The sequence below is a fragment of the Vulpes vulpes genome, chromosome 1, assembly GCF_048418805.1.
Source record: "Vulpes vulpes isolate BD-2025 chromosome 1, VulVul3, whole genome shotgun sequence".
NCBI classification, from domain to species: Eukaryota; Metazoa; Chordata; class Mammalia; order Carnivora; family Canidae; genus Vulpes; species Vulpes vulpes.
In genome coordinates, this window is record NC_132780.1 from 56965072 (window position 1) to 56981926 (window position 16855).

At 43.1% G+C, this 16855-nt stretch overlaps 1 protein-coding gene across 4 annotated transcripts in view; it reads right to left on the reverse strand.

Annotated features, from left to right (window-relative positions):
• NCOA7 (nuclear receptor coactivator 7) overlaps positions 1–16855 on the reverse strand; it is a 144112-nt gene that overhangs the window by 27537 nt on the left and 99720 nt on the right. For all 4 annotated transcript variants that reach the window (XM_072764946.1, XM_072764937.1, XM_072764936.1 and 1 more), the window contains exon 10: positions 16686–16854. In XM_072764946.1, coding sequence (XP_072621047.1) covers positions 16686–16854 — 169 coding nt within the window. The remainder of the gene's footprint in view (positions 1–16685; position 16855) is intronic.

Here is a 16855-nt window from a genome sequence, read left to right on the forward strand (position 1 = left end):
TGGGGTGGGGGGGGGCAAGGAAGAGGATATGACTTCATCTTTTTTTTTTTTCCTTTTAGATTAGAATAACTCTAAGTTTATTTAACCTAAATTCTTGGAATGATTCTTTTTGGCCAACTGGGTTTTCCTGGTCACTAGTTCCCAGAAGTCAACCCTGCCATCTGGAAACAGGCCTCCAAGTTCTGGAAACTCCCCTCCTTGTCCCTCTGCCTCCCCTTCACCCACTCCTTCCTCTATTCCGTGCCAGCTCGGCTCTCACCTTGACCCCCATGACCCCCCCCTTTCCCCAGCCGTTAGCCCCTCCTGGATTCGCAGGCTTCGGGCAATCTCCACCTTACCCTCACTGTCGTCCTCCTAATGCACCTGCCCTTCCAAACACCTTCGTACAGGATCATCTTGCTGACTCCTCCTCCCCTGGGATGATGGATGTTGCCGGGTTTTCTTCTTTGTGCTTGATGCGTTACTACAAGTCCAAGGCCCTGAACCTTGGCGAAGAAAGCCCTCCCTCCCGGGGCTCCCTACTCACGCCAACTCACTTCCTTGACTACTCCAAGCTGTAGCTGCTCCAGACCTCTGCTTTTGCAAGCCCTCCACCTGGTCTCCTACCCCGTTCCTCTCTGAACAGAGGGCTCTCCACCACACCATCCTAATAACGCACCGCCTCCGCCGTCCCTCTTAGCATCCCTCGCTTCAGAGGAAGGAACTTTTGCCCAATTTAACCCTGTCGTCTGCCTTTCCGACCGTCCTAATGCTTGGGGAGTCTCCTCCGTCATCTCCACCCCGCCCGTCTGTGCCTTTATTCCCTTCATCCTAAGCCACGCGCCTACTTGCATTTCCCCATCCTTACACATGAAAGGCTCTGGATGTTGTTTCTCCCTAAAGCTCCCTTCCCTACCTCATCCTCCCTTCAGAGCATATTGTTAACATTTGGGTTGGCATATTTTCTACCTCCTTTTCATTCCTGAATTCTCCTGTTCTGATTTTATTAACCTTTTAGTATAAGCCCTTTGTTAAGCCTGCCTCAGATGCCATCTGGATGGAGGCGCAGTTTTTAACCTTGTTCTCCCCCCTCCTACTATAGTGAAGCTGATTTTCTTAAAAGCGACCTGCTGTCAAACTCAGTGGCATCTCCATCATTTGTCTTGACTTCTGAAAGGCGGCTGGTGGTTCTTCTCGAAACCCACCCAATAACTCACCCCGTTTCTGAGGAGTCACTGAGCTGCTTTGGCCTCAGGACCTCAGTACACCTCTGGTCAAGCCAACACAATGACCAGTGACTGCTGCCATACAGGCTGCTGCCCTGTAGCCATGGGTGGGGTGAACGCGTGGGCAGGGAAGGAGGTCAAGCGCCAGGCCCCTGGAAAGCTGGAGGACACAGGAGAGGTGGTCCTGGAAGGAAGCCAAGAAGAAACGACACGAAGGCAGAAGTGACCTTACAAAATGCAAATCTGACCACTTACACCCAGCGGTGTAGAATCCTTCCAGCATGTCCCTGACCCCTGATGGGCTCAGGATAGATTCACACCCCGGGGGTGCCTGAGAGCTCTGCTTTGTGCCAGTCTCCAAAATGCACTCCTTGCTGCAGCCATGTGCTCCTGTACCATTGCTCGGACTGCTGCCTCCTTCCCTCCTTCCTTCCTAAGAGGGTGATGACGAGGGTAAGTCTGGAGGAGAGTCATCTCAGGCCGCGGTCAGGGAAGCCAGGGGTCATGGCTACCCGGCCGCCGAGGGAGGGAAAGAGGCCCCGCACAGCAGGGAGCAGGTGCAAAGGGCCATGGCGTGGGCCAAGTGCACACATCAGAGGAAGAAGGGCTCCGTGTTGGGCCCCCTGGTGCCTCCTGGCAGCTGAGATGCAGGGGACCCAGGTGCCACCCTACAGGGGCTTAGCTGGAAGGGGGTGCACTGAAGAGACCCAAACACAGGGACAGAAGCGGGGGCACCCGAGCGTGGAGGTGTGTGCCGACTACTCGTGCAGAGCCTGAGCTCCTGAGGGGTGGGTGGGGAGCAAGACTGAGCCTTTGGCCCACAGGGGCAGGGAAGGAGGGTGAAAGAGGCAGGGGGGCCGGGTGGCTGAGGGGGTCACACGGAGTCCTGGCTTGGGACCAATGGCTTGGACCTTAGGCGCGGCTCCTCTCCTCAACTATATTTAAGCCTGACCATGTGGTTGAGTAGAGAAGTGGAAATGTGTCTGCTCATGAAGTATGGTGCACCAGAAAAAAAGTGGGCCTGGATGCTGCAAGACCTGCCCCGAACCAGCTCCGTGATGAGGCACATGACATTCCGATGTGGCTGCTTTGACACAGACTGTCCACTTGGGAACGTGGAGACATGGCGTCAAAAACAAAAAGGTGGCTCAGCGGTTGAGCATCTGCTTTTGGCTCAGGACATGACCCTGGGGTCGCAGGATCGAGTCTCACATCAGGCTTCCTGCATGGAGCCTGCTTCTCCCTCTGCCTGTGTCTCTGCCTCTGTCTCTCTGTGTGTCTCTCATGAATAAATAAATAAATCTTAAAAAAAAAAAAAAACAGCTGCATGGGGGCAGCTGCGCGGAGCGTCCCCAGGAGACACGGGTGGAGCCAGCACAAGGCCCCAGGACGACAAACGAGGGCTCTGCCCAGGAGGCCACGTCAGTGCCCCAGGCCCGCCGACCCCGGCCCCTCCACCCTAGCTGCGCACCCCCCTCCAGGCACAAGCCCTGGCCCAGCCACAGCTGGGACCAAAACCTGGCCCCTGGGCTCTGTTTAGGTTTTCTGCTTACAGATCTGGGCCTAATCAACATCTGCATGAACTTCAAAGGTTTCGATCATCGAAGCCAGGCTCCTTTAGGGATCCAGCCCAATGGAGACATCAGATTCAAGTTCCCAATCCCCTCCCAGCAGGCGTGCTGTCATCATGGAGAGGAAACTCAGGGAAGGCCTAGGATACAAGCTCTTGAAGGCCATCAGCCCTTCCTCGGAGGCAGCCAAGTGTCAAGGGGAGGAGGAGCCACGGCGGCAGCCCAAGTAACCAGGAGGGCAGGGGCAAGTTCGGCCTCTCCCTCACTGTAACCCCACAAAGTAGCAGCCACCAGTTAGCAGTTCTGTCTGATGGAAGAGGAGAGATGCTCCCACAGATGGCCTTGACCAACTCCACATGTTAGGGGAGGCCCCAGGGTCAACCCTCAGGTCAGTTCATGGTCTCAATCCCCATGTGTCACCATTTCCTTTATGGTTGGTCCCACTGTTGTTTTCTTAAAAGCCCATCGCTGACAAAACTGTAGGGTTGAGGCACACCTGGGTGCCCACCTGGAGGGCTCAGTCAGCTAAGCATCAGACTCTTGGTTTTGGTTCAGGTCATGATCTCAGGGGTGTGAGCTTGAGCCCACATCAGGCTCCATGCTCAACAGGGACTCTGCTTGAGATTCTCTCTCTCTCTCACCCTCACCCCGCTAAAATAAATAAATCAATCTTCAAAAAAAAAAAAAAAAAAAAAAACCAAACCTGTAGGGTTCAGGGATATAACCTGATGAAAAATCTGAGTTGATGCTTGGAACAAAACATCACTATTCACCCTTTACATATATGGGCTTTAGGTACAAATACAATCCATTTTCTCACAACTAGCTATGTGGGATTTTATTTACTGTTATGTTTTTCTTTCTTCTTCTTTTTCTTTCTTTTTTTTTTAACATAGTTGTGAGATCAAGTAAAAAGTACACATGTCTAAGGTAAAGCCCTGAAGTGGTCCCTTTCTTACTAGCTGGGGGGCTTTGGGAAAGTTCCTTAATCTCTCTGAGCTTCTCAAATGAAAGTAAGAAAGCCTAGCCCCTCCTATAGCTGTCTGGAGCATTAAATGTATCCGGAAGTTCTATCTACCTTCAGACAGACCTTTTACAAAGTCCCTTCCATGTGATCATCTAAAATCCTGCCACCACACAGACCAACAAACTGGACCAAAACAACCCTGAAGCAGTCGGGCATTTTTGTCTTATCAAGGGTCACTCCACTGGTAGGAAAAGAAAGTGGGGCTACACATAGCAAGATACATCCCCCAACCCCCCAGTTGATTTAAAAATTATAAGCTGTAACCATGAAACGATTTAACAGCTATTACATTAGAAGCATGCTTTAGAGTACATTAGAGCATGGAGAATGGGAAATAATAAGAAATGGGATGAAGAGAGTAAGAATGTGACCCAGAGAGTAAGGAGATACACGCACATGCAGTCCCACCGTTTACTTGTCCTGCTGATTATAAATTAAAGACATCCCAGCGCACCTCAATCTAAAACATCCCCAGGTTCCTTTCTGAATACAGCCACAGGAGCCCGACAAAGGTGTTACCAGAATAGGACCAGCTCTTAAAACCCACCTCGATGGCCTGACCCAAGGTCTTTATATGAAAAGGACCTTCAGGGATCCCTGGGTGGCGCAGCAGTTTAGCGCCTGCCTTTGGCCCAGGGCGTGATCCTGGAGACCCGGGATCGAATCCCACATCAGGCTCCCGGTGCATGGAGCCTGCTTCTCCCTCTGCCTATGTCTCTGCCTCTCTCTCTCTGTGACTATCATAAATAAATAAAAATTAAAAAAAGAAAAGGACCTTCATTTTCCTTGCCCCCGTAAGGTCCCTTTCAGATTCAATATTCTACAACTCTAAATGAAACCAGTAAACGCCCTGGGGTATCGCCCAGTGTTAAAGGGTGTTAGTGTGTTTATAAAAAGAAAAGAATATTAAAATTAATTATTTTAATATTTATTAAAATTAATTATAAAAGAAAATTGATACTATTAATAGAATTCATATTTATTCATATTTATTGAAACTAATTATAAAAGAGATTAATTAACATTTTATTTTATAAAAAGTAAATTTATTTACAAAATACCAACTAAATATGCCTCTTGGTCCTGGTTCACCAAGAATAGTAAGACAGTTCTTTTGAGAATCATTGATCAGAATAGTAATTACAGTCATAAAAAGGATCACTTAAAACTAATTAAAAAGTAGAAGTTTATACTAATATCAATGCTGGAGGCCTTAAGCTGGCATCCCATAGCCTTGGGGTCAGCTTCTGTACTTTTCTCTGTTAAGTAAAGAGTGGCTAATACTTGAAAATTGAGGAGATTTGACACATATAATACATATTTCAGCTTTTTTTTTTGGAAAAAGATGGGAAGATCAAGCAACTATTAAATCACATTCCCACCTGGCAGCTTTCACCTGCAGGTATGGAGGTACACAGCTAACATGCAGCTGTTCCCTAGGGCAGGTGATTAACACAGCACCCCCCCCAAGCTTTCCTCCCTGCATCCCTCCATCCCTCCATCCCTCCATCAGCTCAGGCAGGCATGCAGCCTGCAGTAATTACTGCTTCTGCATACTTACTCCCAAACACTGTGCGCAGCCCCCATTGGCATTAAAGAGTCTGCCGTGGAAACCGGCCACGAGCTATGCTCCCAAGTGCTGGTGTTCACTCCTCCAGCAGAAAGCACAGCCACCACAGCTCCTATGAAGCACTCTTATGAAGGGGGGTATTTTTTCATGAACTGGGATCTGGCTACTTTTTCATGAACTGGGATCTGGCTACAGAGTCACTGATTAACTCAAGGCATTTGCCCAGACTGATTACTAAAATTACTGAAGGGTGGCTGCCTAGGAGCGCTTCTGGAAGGTGGTGATGAATTTCTAGAACTTTAAGTTAATGAAACAAAAGGTAACGTGACCAGAAAAAGAATGAGAGGAAACAGTATCACTTCAAAGCATTTTAAAGCTTAAAAAAAAAAAAAAAGAATATTGACACCAGTGATTAATAATCCTGTAGCTTATACTTGTTTAGCAATTTTCCAGAACTTAAACTTGTGTTAAATACAAAGAGAAAAGATCATTCCTTTAGGAATAAAATAATTCCTTTTTTTAAATCTTTTTTTTTCTTTAATAGTAACACTTTTACCTTAAAACATCACAATGAGAATATGGTATGATATGTGTTATATTTGAAAACCACAGGGCTAGTGTTCTGAAATACACCTGGTTTGGCTACGTAGGGCCTAAACTATTGTAGAAAGCATAAAACTTTAAAGACTTTTAACACTATGGTCTCACTGGCATTGACAGTTATTAAATATTTCAATTTAGCCCTGACCTTGCTAAAAGCAAGATGACTTTTGATCAGAAAATGCAGTGCTAACTATGGTTAACGATTTAATGCAAGAAAACTAGGTTAGTTTTTTTTTTAAGGATTTATATTTATTTATTCATGAGAGACACAGAGAAAGGCAGAAACACAGGCAGAGGGAGAAGCAGGCTCCCTGCGGGGAGTCCGATCTGGGACTCCATCCCAGGATCCTGCCTAGGTTAGTTTTTGATTCCTTTAATTCACCCCCTTTTCTCCAAGGAAAATGCTCTTGAGAGGACTTTGTTTAGTCTTCATGAGGGTCCTTATGGACATTTTTCCATAGAAATCCAGTTTAATAAGAGAATCAATTTTCTTTTTTATGATTTTACTTGTTACTGCAAAAGTAATGCATGCAAACTAAATGCATGCCCAACATTTAATGGCAAAGAAAGATACATTTAAGTAAAAGCAATTTATAATGTACACATACACACACAATCATCATATATAGAGGTACAGATACACACAATCATTCCATTAACTCATACATAGAAAAAAGGCCAAAAGTCTACAGAAATAAAAATAAATTGTAGTTAGCTTTGTGTAACAAAATTGAGCTTCTTCCTTTTTTGCCTTTTTATATTTTTCTGAATATTATATAAAGTCTGCATTATTTTAGTTATAAGGAATAAGCTATTTAAATTCATTTTTAAAGATTTTATTTGAGAGAGAGAGACAGAGATAGTGATAGAGATAGAGATAGTGATAGAGAGCATGAGAGGGGAGGAGAGGGAGAAGCAGGCTCCCGCGGAGCAGGGAGCCCAATGTGGGGCTGGATCCCAGGACCCTGAGATCATGACCTGAGCTGAAAGCAGATGCTTAACCGACTGAGCCACCCAGGCGCCCCTAAATATTCTCATCTATGAGCCTATAGGCTAATTCATGCATCCATCCAATTAACCTTTAGGAGTACATTACATACTAGATCCTACGCTGCTTTTAGGACACAATATAAAACACAGTGTCCAAAGCCGCAAGTAGTTCACATCCATAAAAAGTGTGTAGGAAGTGCTATGATGGAGGCAGGGGTACAGTATATCCAAACCAGACAGGGAACATTTTTTAGAGGAAACATTTGCACCAGTAAATGTATGTAGGTGAGGTGGGTAACGGGGCTGTGCATGAGAGGAAGCTGGGCATCCCAAGCAAGCCAGTCAGTAAGTCTGATTCACATTTCCTACCATTGAAACATGGCCAGTGTCCACAGAGGGGTCAGAATGAGAGCTAGAGAGCCTCGTGATACTAAGTGGGTAAAATAAGCTGGATGTGGTGACGGCGGAAAATGTGGGTAGATGAGTGAGAAGCAAGATTCTGTCCACATTCTGGCTCTGGGGACTGGGTGGCTGGTGGTATCAGCTGCTGTGATGGAGAAAACAAGAGGCAGGTGCCAGGAGGCCAGTAGCAGGGACAAAGGTAGAAATAAGAACCCCAGTGTAGGGTACGATCTGCCTTGGGTTTGTTTGATCCGTGGATGATCCAAATATTGAGGACTATCAGATACACATGTTTGGAGCACCATAGAACATTCTACACTGAAGATAGCTGGACATGACTGGCATATAAAAATTCAATAGGTGCAGGCAATTATATATGTAGTGAGAAACAGAGAGGGTCACCTAAGGGAACACTGAGGAAACAGAAGAAGGAAAGAGGGTGTCAAAGAAATGGATGATGGCCAACGGTATCAAATGCTATAGAATGTTCTGGTAAAATAAGAACACAATACTCTCCCTTTATTATGATATGGAGGATGCCTCACAGATTCTAGTTTTCTATCCCAAATCCAAAGCTGCAGGATGTTCAGGGGACGACCCAGGTGCTCTGTATGTTTAAAGGCTCCTAGATGGTTTTATTACCAAGCTAAGTTTGGCACCCACCGATCTAAGCCGTGAGTTCTTTGTTAACTCTGTGCTTTCATCTCTAGGAGACAGAACACATTCCTTCACGGGCTTCAGTCCTCTATATTTCTGAATTCAGAAGCTGTGATTGCTTCTGTAAGAGGAAAAGGTGCCAGACTTCAATTCCTCCCCTCCCAGTGCCTCCGAGTCTGTGGGTTGCTCACCAGGCAAGTGTAGGTTGAGAAAACACAGTTCCTGCCAGTCTAGGGAGAGATCACTGTGGGGGCACTATTTTGGGAAACAAAGGATTTGCACAACTAGAGAAGGTGGGGGGGTACCACCCCAGCTCAGGAATGCAGTAGTTTTAAAAAGGTACCAAGCCAGAAAGGCCCTCTCCTCGCCTTGCAGCCTTGCAGGCAAAACCCATCAAGTGACCCATCTCAGTAAAGCCACAGATCCAAGCAAATGAAGAGAAAGTTAGGAAGGTTGGCCAGTCTATAAAGAGCTTTAAAAACAAACATGGGGTTTAGACATTTTTTTTTTAAAGATTTTATTTGAGAGAGACAGAGAGAGCATAAGTGGTGGGGGGAGGGACAGAGGCAGAGGGAGAAGCAGGCTCCCCGCCTGAGCAGGGAACGCCATGTGGGGCTCAATCCCAGGACCCCTGGGATCAGGATCTGAGCCAAAGGCAGATGCTTAACCAACTGAGCCACCCAGGCGCCCCAGGGTTTAGACTTTAATTCTGAAGGCTTAGGATATTTTTTGTGGCAATGTGACAAGATCAAAATACCTTTTGAGAAGATTATTTTGGCCCGAAGGTAACAAAACAGATTTTTGAGGGGAGGAACGAGAAAATAGGGAACTATGGTTTAGGTACCAGGCGCTGTGTTCACAGTAAGAGTCATGTAAGGTAGGGTAGCTGGATCTTGTGATACCAGCTTCGAAGGAAGGAGCACTGGAGCGTTTTGTTTGTTTGGGGCCAGGGAACTATAAAAGTTCATTCTGATAAAGAGCCAACGCTAGAACCAGCCTGCAACTAAGTTATACTACCTAATATCGAAAGGACGTTTTAGCCAAGCGCTTTATTTCTATACGTTGTGATTAGATCACCTCCATTCAGTTAATGAGCGCCCATGAAGTATCATACATAAAATATCAGTCACTTCATCTCCTCACAATTATTGAGGCACCTCTAGTCAAGGGAGAGCACTCTGGCAAGGTCCAAGGGTATGAATAAATTTGGGGACGCTGCAAATCTTCCTTCCCTCACTAGTCTAGAAACGACTCTGAATGTCTGCATGCCTGCCATCCCTGTGGCGGGGATTTGTCAGCGTACGCACAGGGTATAGTGAAGGCAGTTTCCGCCGCCTGCCCTAGTATCTGGCTAGGAGAACGGGATTTGAAATCAAATGGATTTGAGTATAAATCCCAGACTTGATATTTGCCCATCTGAAAGGTGTTGCAAACCAGTATGTCCCAGGTTCCTCATTTGTAAAATGAGGAATAACACTACATGCCTCCCAAAACTCTCATGAGTTTTAGCTGAGCTAACCATCCCGACAACCATGCCAGGGGAGGGTTCTGGAGGGCATGGACTGAGCACTGCCTGCTGTCTTAGACCCCCCTCACTTAGGTCTGGGGAAACTGAATGTTTGGCTCATAATTTCCTTGATATTCCCTCTGGAGAACTAAGGGTGGCAATTTTGCTTTGGATAACGAAGGTATCATTGGAGCATCATTTAAAAGTACGTGTTCAACTAGATTAATCTGATGCACTTTATAAAGCTGCAATGTGGGCAACAGAATTCTATTAGGCCCCAAGGAAGCTTAGACTCATCGTTTAAAAAGGAACACAAGTTCAGACAGATGGCACACCATGAAAAGCTGCAGTGGCTTTCAAGCTTCACTCTAAATATTCCAAAGCTAAGAGTGAACGCTTTTGAAAGATGAGAAGAAGATACACGGATAGTTAAAAGGTGGATCCTGACCAGGATCTGCCATCGACCAGTCATTCCTAACGATGCAACAGAGCTTTGGTGGCCAACAGATCAAAGACATATACGGCCTTTGTATGTGTGGCTGCTACTTCTAGAAATGTGAAAAAGGGAAATAAATCCCAAATTGTGTGTACTATAGTGGACACTTTAAGACTGATGGAAATCGGACTAACCTAAGTCTATAAATATATATATATTTATTAAATATTAAATAAATATATGTATTAAATATATATATTTAAAGATATATATCTCCTTAAATACATGTAAGTTTATATATATGAATATCCAAGTAATCTCATGGAGTTAAAATATAGAGATAAAATAAATCAGCTGTATAATAGAAAACAGAATTAAACTGAGAAATCCCTATAAAAGCCTATTAAGAGAATAGCAACTATGAGCATAAATCCCTACTACTCTAGACAGAGATAAGCACTGACTATGGATCATATTTAACTATGAAACACCCATTACTTATCCACAGGATGAGTTTCCATTAAATATCTTTGAGGGAAACGCTGACCTAACAAAAAGGTACCGTTCCCAAAAAATGGGGTCTTGAATACTTGCTTTTAATGCTTTGGGCTAGGCAGCCATGGAGAACTCTACAAAAAGAATCTGTAACTCAAGAAATGCTGCTACTGCCCACAAATCGGATGTGAGAAACAGCGTGGATAGCATCCTTCAAAAGGACAGATACCTGCGTGCTCGTGCGTATGTTACTCATTATAATCTTGAAAGTGTTAAAAAACTCAACTTTTATAAAATGCTTGGGAACATCAGTTATTCTTGACATTACAGAAGACAATATCACACTTTCTCAAACAGAATCAACGTAACTCATATATGAGTTTATCCTAAATGTGGGTAAGCACAAAATATGCTATCTTCTATAAATCAAAGTGCTTGCTCATTTTAATTAGAAGCTGATTAGGGGATCCCTGGATGGCTCAGCAGTTTAGTGCCTGCCTTCGGCCCAGGGCATGATCCTGGAGTCCCGGGATTGAGTCCCGCGTTGGGCTCCCTGCATGGAGCCTGGTTCTCCCTCTGCCTGTGTCTCTGACTCTGTATGTCTCTCATGAATAAATAATAAATAAAAATATTTTTAAAAAGTTCATCCCTTCTTAAGAAAAAGAGAGAGAGAAAGAGAGAGAGTACAGAGGGACACCTGGGTGACTCTGTGGCTTAGCACCGCCTTCAGCCCAGGGCCTGATTCTGGAGACTCGGGATCGAGTCCCACATCGGGCTTCCTGCATGGAACCTGCTTCTCCCTCTACCTGTGTCTGCCTCTCTCGTTCTGCCTCTCATCAATCAATCAATCAATCAATCAATCAATCTTAAAAAAAATTAGAAGCTGATTAGAGAACATGGTATTTTAGAATGACTATTAAATATATATTTGTATATCAAGATAAAATTAAATGTTTATTATAAAGGAGTCACCTAGAATAAAAAGCCTCAGGCCACTACTGACCTTCCTTTACATCAAATGTCATGTAGCAAGCACTCAACTTGAAAACGATTTTAAAACTGCATTTGCTTCCTTACCAAACCGATAAAATAGAGAATCATATGACTTAGATTTCTCATCATGTGGAGCAAAGGGTACACACTTTCATGTGCCTTACACATATCCTTTGACTTGGTCAGACCAACTAATGGATTTTATAAAGATGTTTAATGGAACACTGCTTTTAATGGCAACAAATTTGGAACAACCTAATATCCAAAGCAGGAGCTTTATTAAATCATTCAGGGAATGAGACAGGGGTGCTCACAATAACGTCATATACATATAATAACATAGTATTTCATGTAGAAAATGCGCATAACTTTAAGTGTGGGGGCGGGGGAAGCAGATTGCAAAATAATTGTTTTTCCCCAACTTACCTGTGTGTTCAAGAACTGCTAAAATTATCTTAGCATAATTATTTTTGAGGTTAAAAAAATCTTAAAACACCCACAGGCTCTCCCTTTCCTCTCTCTTATTAGCTTACTTATTACATGAATCACACTGACCCATCAATTCAGTTTGGATTTAACATTTATGCATGACTTGGCAACTTCTACACAATTCCTGCCATTTAATTTCACTTCCATCTTATTTAAAAAGTTGGATAATAAGAAATCAATCACCGAAAAACATTTCAGATTGGATCATAAGGAATTGGGGGAAAAAGATGTTTTAATATGAACAAGAATCATTGGTTCTTTCCAAGAAAAGAAATAACTTCTTAGTATTCAGAAAAAAAAGACCACTGCATTTTTCACATAGAACGGCACCCAAATCTATGGAAATAATCACATCCAGTCTCTAAAAAAGTACTAGGAACTGTCTCAAGAGCTCCCCATAGCTTCTCAAGGTAAAGTCCCAGTCTCACTTACCTAGAACTAGCCAGATATATGCCAGGTCCTATGCCCTCAGTAAGTGTTCAAACACGAGCTAGTTACTTAATGCCCCACAATGACCCATTTTCAAAATTAAGAAACTACGTTTCAAAGGATAAAGAATCTCAGTCCAAGGCACACTAGTCCTAGGGATTCTCATTCATCGCTTCCTGATTCTATGACTCATTATTCCACGGGCCAGGGCACCAGGGAAGCCCAAGACTCCACACGGCCTCCAGGGCAGGGCCCGACACGGTCTTCCTCTCAATACCCCAGAGAGCTGCGAGCACAGGCTTGTGCAAAGTAAAGGGGCAAAAAATAAATGCTTGTCACCACCACAGACCTTGTTTAGTCTTTCAATTTAGGATTTACTTCCAGGTAAATTATCTCTTTAGGAGCAACACTGCTATTTTTACAGACATAAAACTATATAGATTCATAACTGAGTTATAAAAAACTTTTAGTGAAATTCTCTGCCCAAAAAAAAAAAAAAAGGTTGAGTAAAGGAAACAAAGTATATGCAGATGAGTAAATTACTGTGAACACAACAATGAAGTATAACAAAATTTGAAGCAGTCAAGGCTCTAAATCATCTGGCTAATGTGGTTCACAATCACTTTCAGAATGGTGGGTAGGCTGGGTCTAATGGTCTAATACTCAACTGGTGGTTCTCCTTGTGAGGTTATTTTGTCCCGCAGACAACTTCTTCCTGCAGGTGACACCTGGGGACCCTTGGATGTCACAGCTGGCATCTCATGGGCAGAGGCCACAGATGCTGCTAATAAACATCCTATAATGCAAATGACATCCCCTTAAAATGTCAATAGTGCCAAAGTTGAGAAACCCTATACCAGACGATTAATGTAAGGTGAAACTATCCTCTGCTGTCCTCATGTTTGGATTAGCATCAAGAGTGAGAGGAGGAGAAGCCTGTATGTCAGGTCCCAGGTTCTGGACAAGGCAAATCGCCCAAGCAGACTATTGTCATCTTCAGTTCACTCAAGGGAAGCGTGTGATTCTGCAAGCTGCAAGGGAGACTGGGAGGGCTTAACGCCGACAGGCGCCTAATCCTTAGTGAACAGGCACACGTCTCAAGTAGCAGTGTACAGGTGTGCAAGAAGAAACCACCAGCTTTCCTGGATCCACAGTGGTCAGATCTTCGGCAATTTCCACCCAGTTAAATAAAACTATTATTGCGTGTATTTGGGTAGTTTTGTATCTAAAATTTAATAACAAGGATTGTGGGGGGGGGGACCCAAACAAAGAGGATAAATAGAGACTGCTGCTTTCCCTGCCTCTAGCCCTCTCCATTTTCTTACTCGAAAGACTATTCATTAGGTGATGGCATCGTGGAAGCCATATAGCACGTTGTAAATGAAGGGAGTATTTCGGTAGAGTTGATTTCTTAGTAATAATAACAAAAGGGGGGGAAAAACATGTTTTAAAAATACTAGGAACAGTGAAACACATCTGTGAAGTCACATCAACATCAGAATATTAACCTCCTGCAACAAGGAGCTTCGATGTACTGGAGGAACCAAAGAGATCTCCAATGAAAGTAAGTTGCCACATTTGGAAGGTCTATGAGAGGACACTTTAACTTTGAAAGGGAGCCACTGCTAGGATGACCTCCCTCTGCTCCTGAAACTCCAATGGATGCACAGATCCATTAAATAGAAAAGCAAGTAGAAATGCTCAGTTGGATGTAGCAAGGGAATCTGGAAATGATCATCAGAATGAGGAAAGCATTGCACACCACGTCTTAGATCCTTAAGGACTTTGCTGAGCCTGAAGTCTCAAAGATTTTCACAAGTTGGAAATAAAAACCATCTTTTCTTATTTCTCACTATGCACTTGGGAGTTCTAGGTGGGAATTAACTATAGAATGCTCCGTCCTTCTCAGTCTTAAACTAAAATGTGGCTTCCTGTAGGGTAGGTAGACAGGGAAATACACAAAAGAACAATTAAAACAAAAATTTCCTAACATGTATTCAAAGAAATCCATCAGTAACACAGTGAGATATAACACATAATTAGTTTAAGAAAGAAAACTAAGTCCATCAGGTTAGCCAAAGACAAAAGTCATAGAAACTATAAAATATACTACAAAGGAATTCAAAAAGTGTCCGACTCTAAAAAGGCCACAAGGGCCTTCTTCTTTTTTTTCCCTGGGAAGTAAATAAACAAGCCTTTAATACAGCTCAGTTAGGTAAAATACTGTACACTGCAAAAGATCCAGAAAACTAGAGCTTCAAGTCATGTTTTAAAAAAGCCATTACGCTTAATTGAAAAACCAAGTATAGAGTACAAAACAGTAACAAGGGCCGTGGTGATCCCATGCCTGGGTGGCTCAGTCAGTTGAGCACAGGACTTTGAATTTTGGCTAAGGTCATGGTCTCAGAGTCCTAAGATCGAGTTCCGAGTTGGGCTCTTTGCTGGGCATGGAGCCTGCTTGAGATTCTCTCCCTCTTCCTCTGCACCGCCCCCCTAAATAAATAAATAAATAAATAGCCCACAAAAACCATCTGTATAAGAGACCAAAGAGAAGTATTTCAGCATTATAGATTTCTTCTGGATTAAAACATGACAGTAATATAGTAACTATATGTGTGGGATTGCTGCACTTATTCTACAAGAGTCCTTGGTACACACAGCTTCATTCAAGGCAATAAAATCGGAAAAAAACCTCCCAAATTTCCTTAGATCATAAACAATACATTTACCCAAAGAAAAAAATGATACATATCATAGGCAATTTTTCTAGTGGGCCCTGAATAGTCCACATCCCCTTGCAACATGGCTGAATGTTTCAGTGCTTTGTTTTCCTCATCTATCAAATCAGGAGTTGACCTAAATCTCTAAGGTTTTGTTGAGTGTGACATTTGACTTTAGAACTCTGCTTCTAATAGATGTTCAGAAATTTACATTGCTCCTATTGAGACATTTTAAAATAATAACAGACATGCTTTTTCTTTTTTATCTCCTCAATATCCTGAAAGTTTCAATGAAACACCATGGGAGTCGCAGGTATGGGCAGAAAAATAAAATACATAAACACAAAAGTTATGTCGAATGTCCATGTTAACATGAGTTTTTACCTAAGACAGGGAACCGTTATTGGCAAATTAATTAATTAAAATCCTATTAACTATTTTTCATGTTAAACTATAATTTATTAAAACAGGAAAACTCCCTTGATGAGAATTATTCTGGATACTCATCAACCAGAAGGTGTGCCTTTGCTTGGAATTTAATTTTGCTTTATTAACAGTTCATGCTTAAGGAAGCTCGCTGAGTTTGCCTTTGGCAGGTATATATTTGGTCTTAGCCAAGAGATCTGCCCAGATGATAATGTTTTTTGTTTTGTTTGGAAGATTTTATTTATTTATTCATGAGAGAAATACACACAGAGAGGCAGAGACACAGGCAGGGGGAGAAGCAGGCTCCATGCAGGGAGCCTGACGTGGGACTTGATCCTGGGACTCCAGGATCACGCCCTGGGCCGAAGGCAGGCGCTAAACTGCTGAGCCACCCAGGGGTCCCTCAATAATGTTAATTACTAGGTAGAAAGAGGGGGGAAATGTGATTTTTACAATCTTGAAAATTTTTTTATTCTCCTACATCAACAAAAGGAAAACATTTCATTTTTTTCCCTAAAAATAGTGTCTCCTAATTATTTTTTATTACAAAGACATCCATAATGATGTACTGCTAAAAAATGTCTGTGTCATTATCCCTGCTATCCTAGACTCAAATAACATAATTTCTTCTTTGGCAATTTAAAAAAATACAAATCTCTCCAGAGTTGTACAAACCCTCAAACCCACCTGGAGTGGACCCTTTAACACTTTCCATGCTTCTGAGTCAGACACTCCCCACTTAAGGCCAAAGCAACCTTGAGTTCCCTAAGTTAATAAGCACTTTAACAGTTACAACCATGCCTCTCTACTGCCCCTAAAGAGGTTTAGATTTGCTCTAGGGTATTCTTTCATTCTTAACAGAATTACACTTCCAAGGACCAGCACTGGAGAATATCTAAATCTTCCTTCACTTACAATTCAACTGTGGAGAAAGTCATAAAAAGGTTTCAGCACCCAGTACTTAGGATGACCTCAGGCTGGCTAAATCAAACCCACTCAGTAGCAGAAAACTACTCAAAAAAATATCCTTCAAGAAATTCTAAAAGATACAACTAAGAGGAATCTCTTATTCAAGAATAAGAGTAACGATTTTAAATTTTTTTAAAAAATCAAGGTACAATTAGGATCGAATGGACCAACATTTTCCATTTTAGCCCACGCTTACCTCTCCCGAGGAACAGCAAACCAGTACTCTGGCTGCTTTCTTCGTTTGCCATACTGCTGGACCATGGCTGCAGTGTGAGTGGCAAAGGATTTTCTCATTGGTTTTCCTACTTTAATGCACAGAAACATGGGTGGAGTCTTGCTTTTCTCCTCTTTTGAAGGAAGTATATC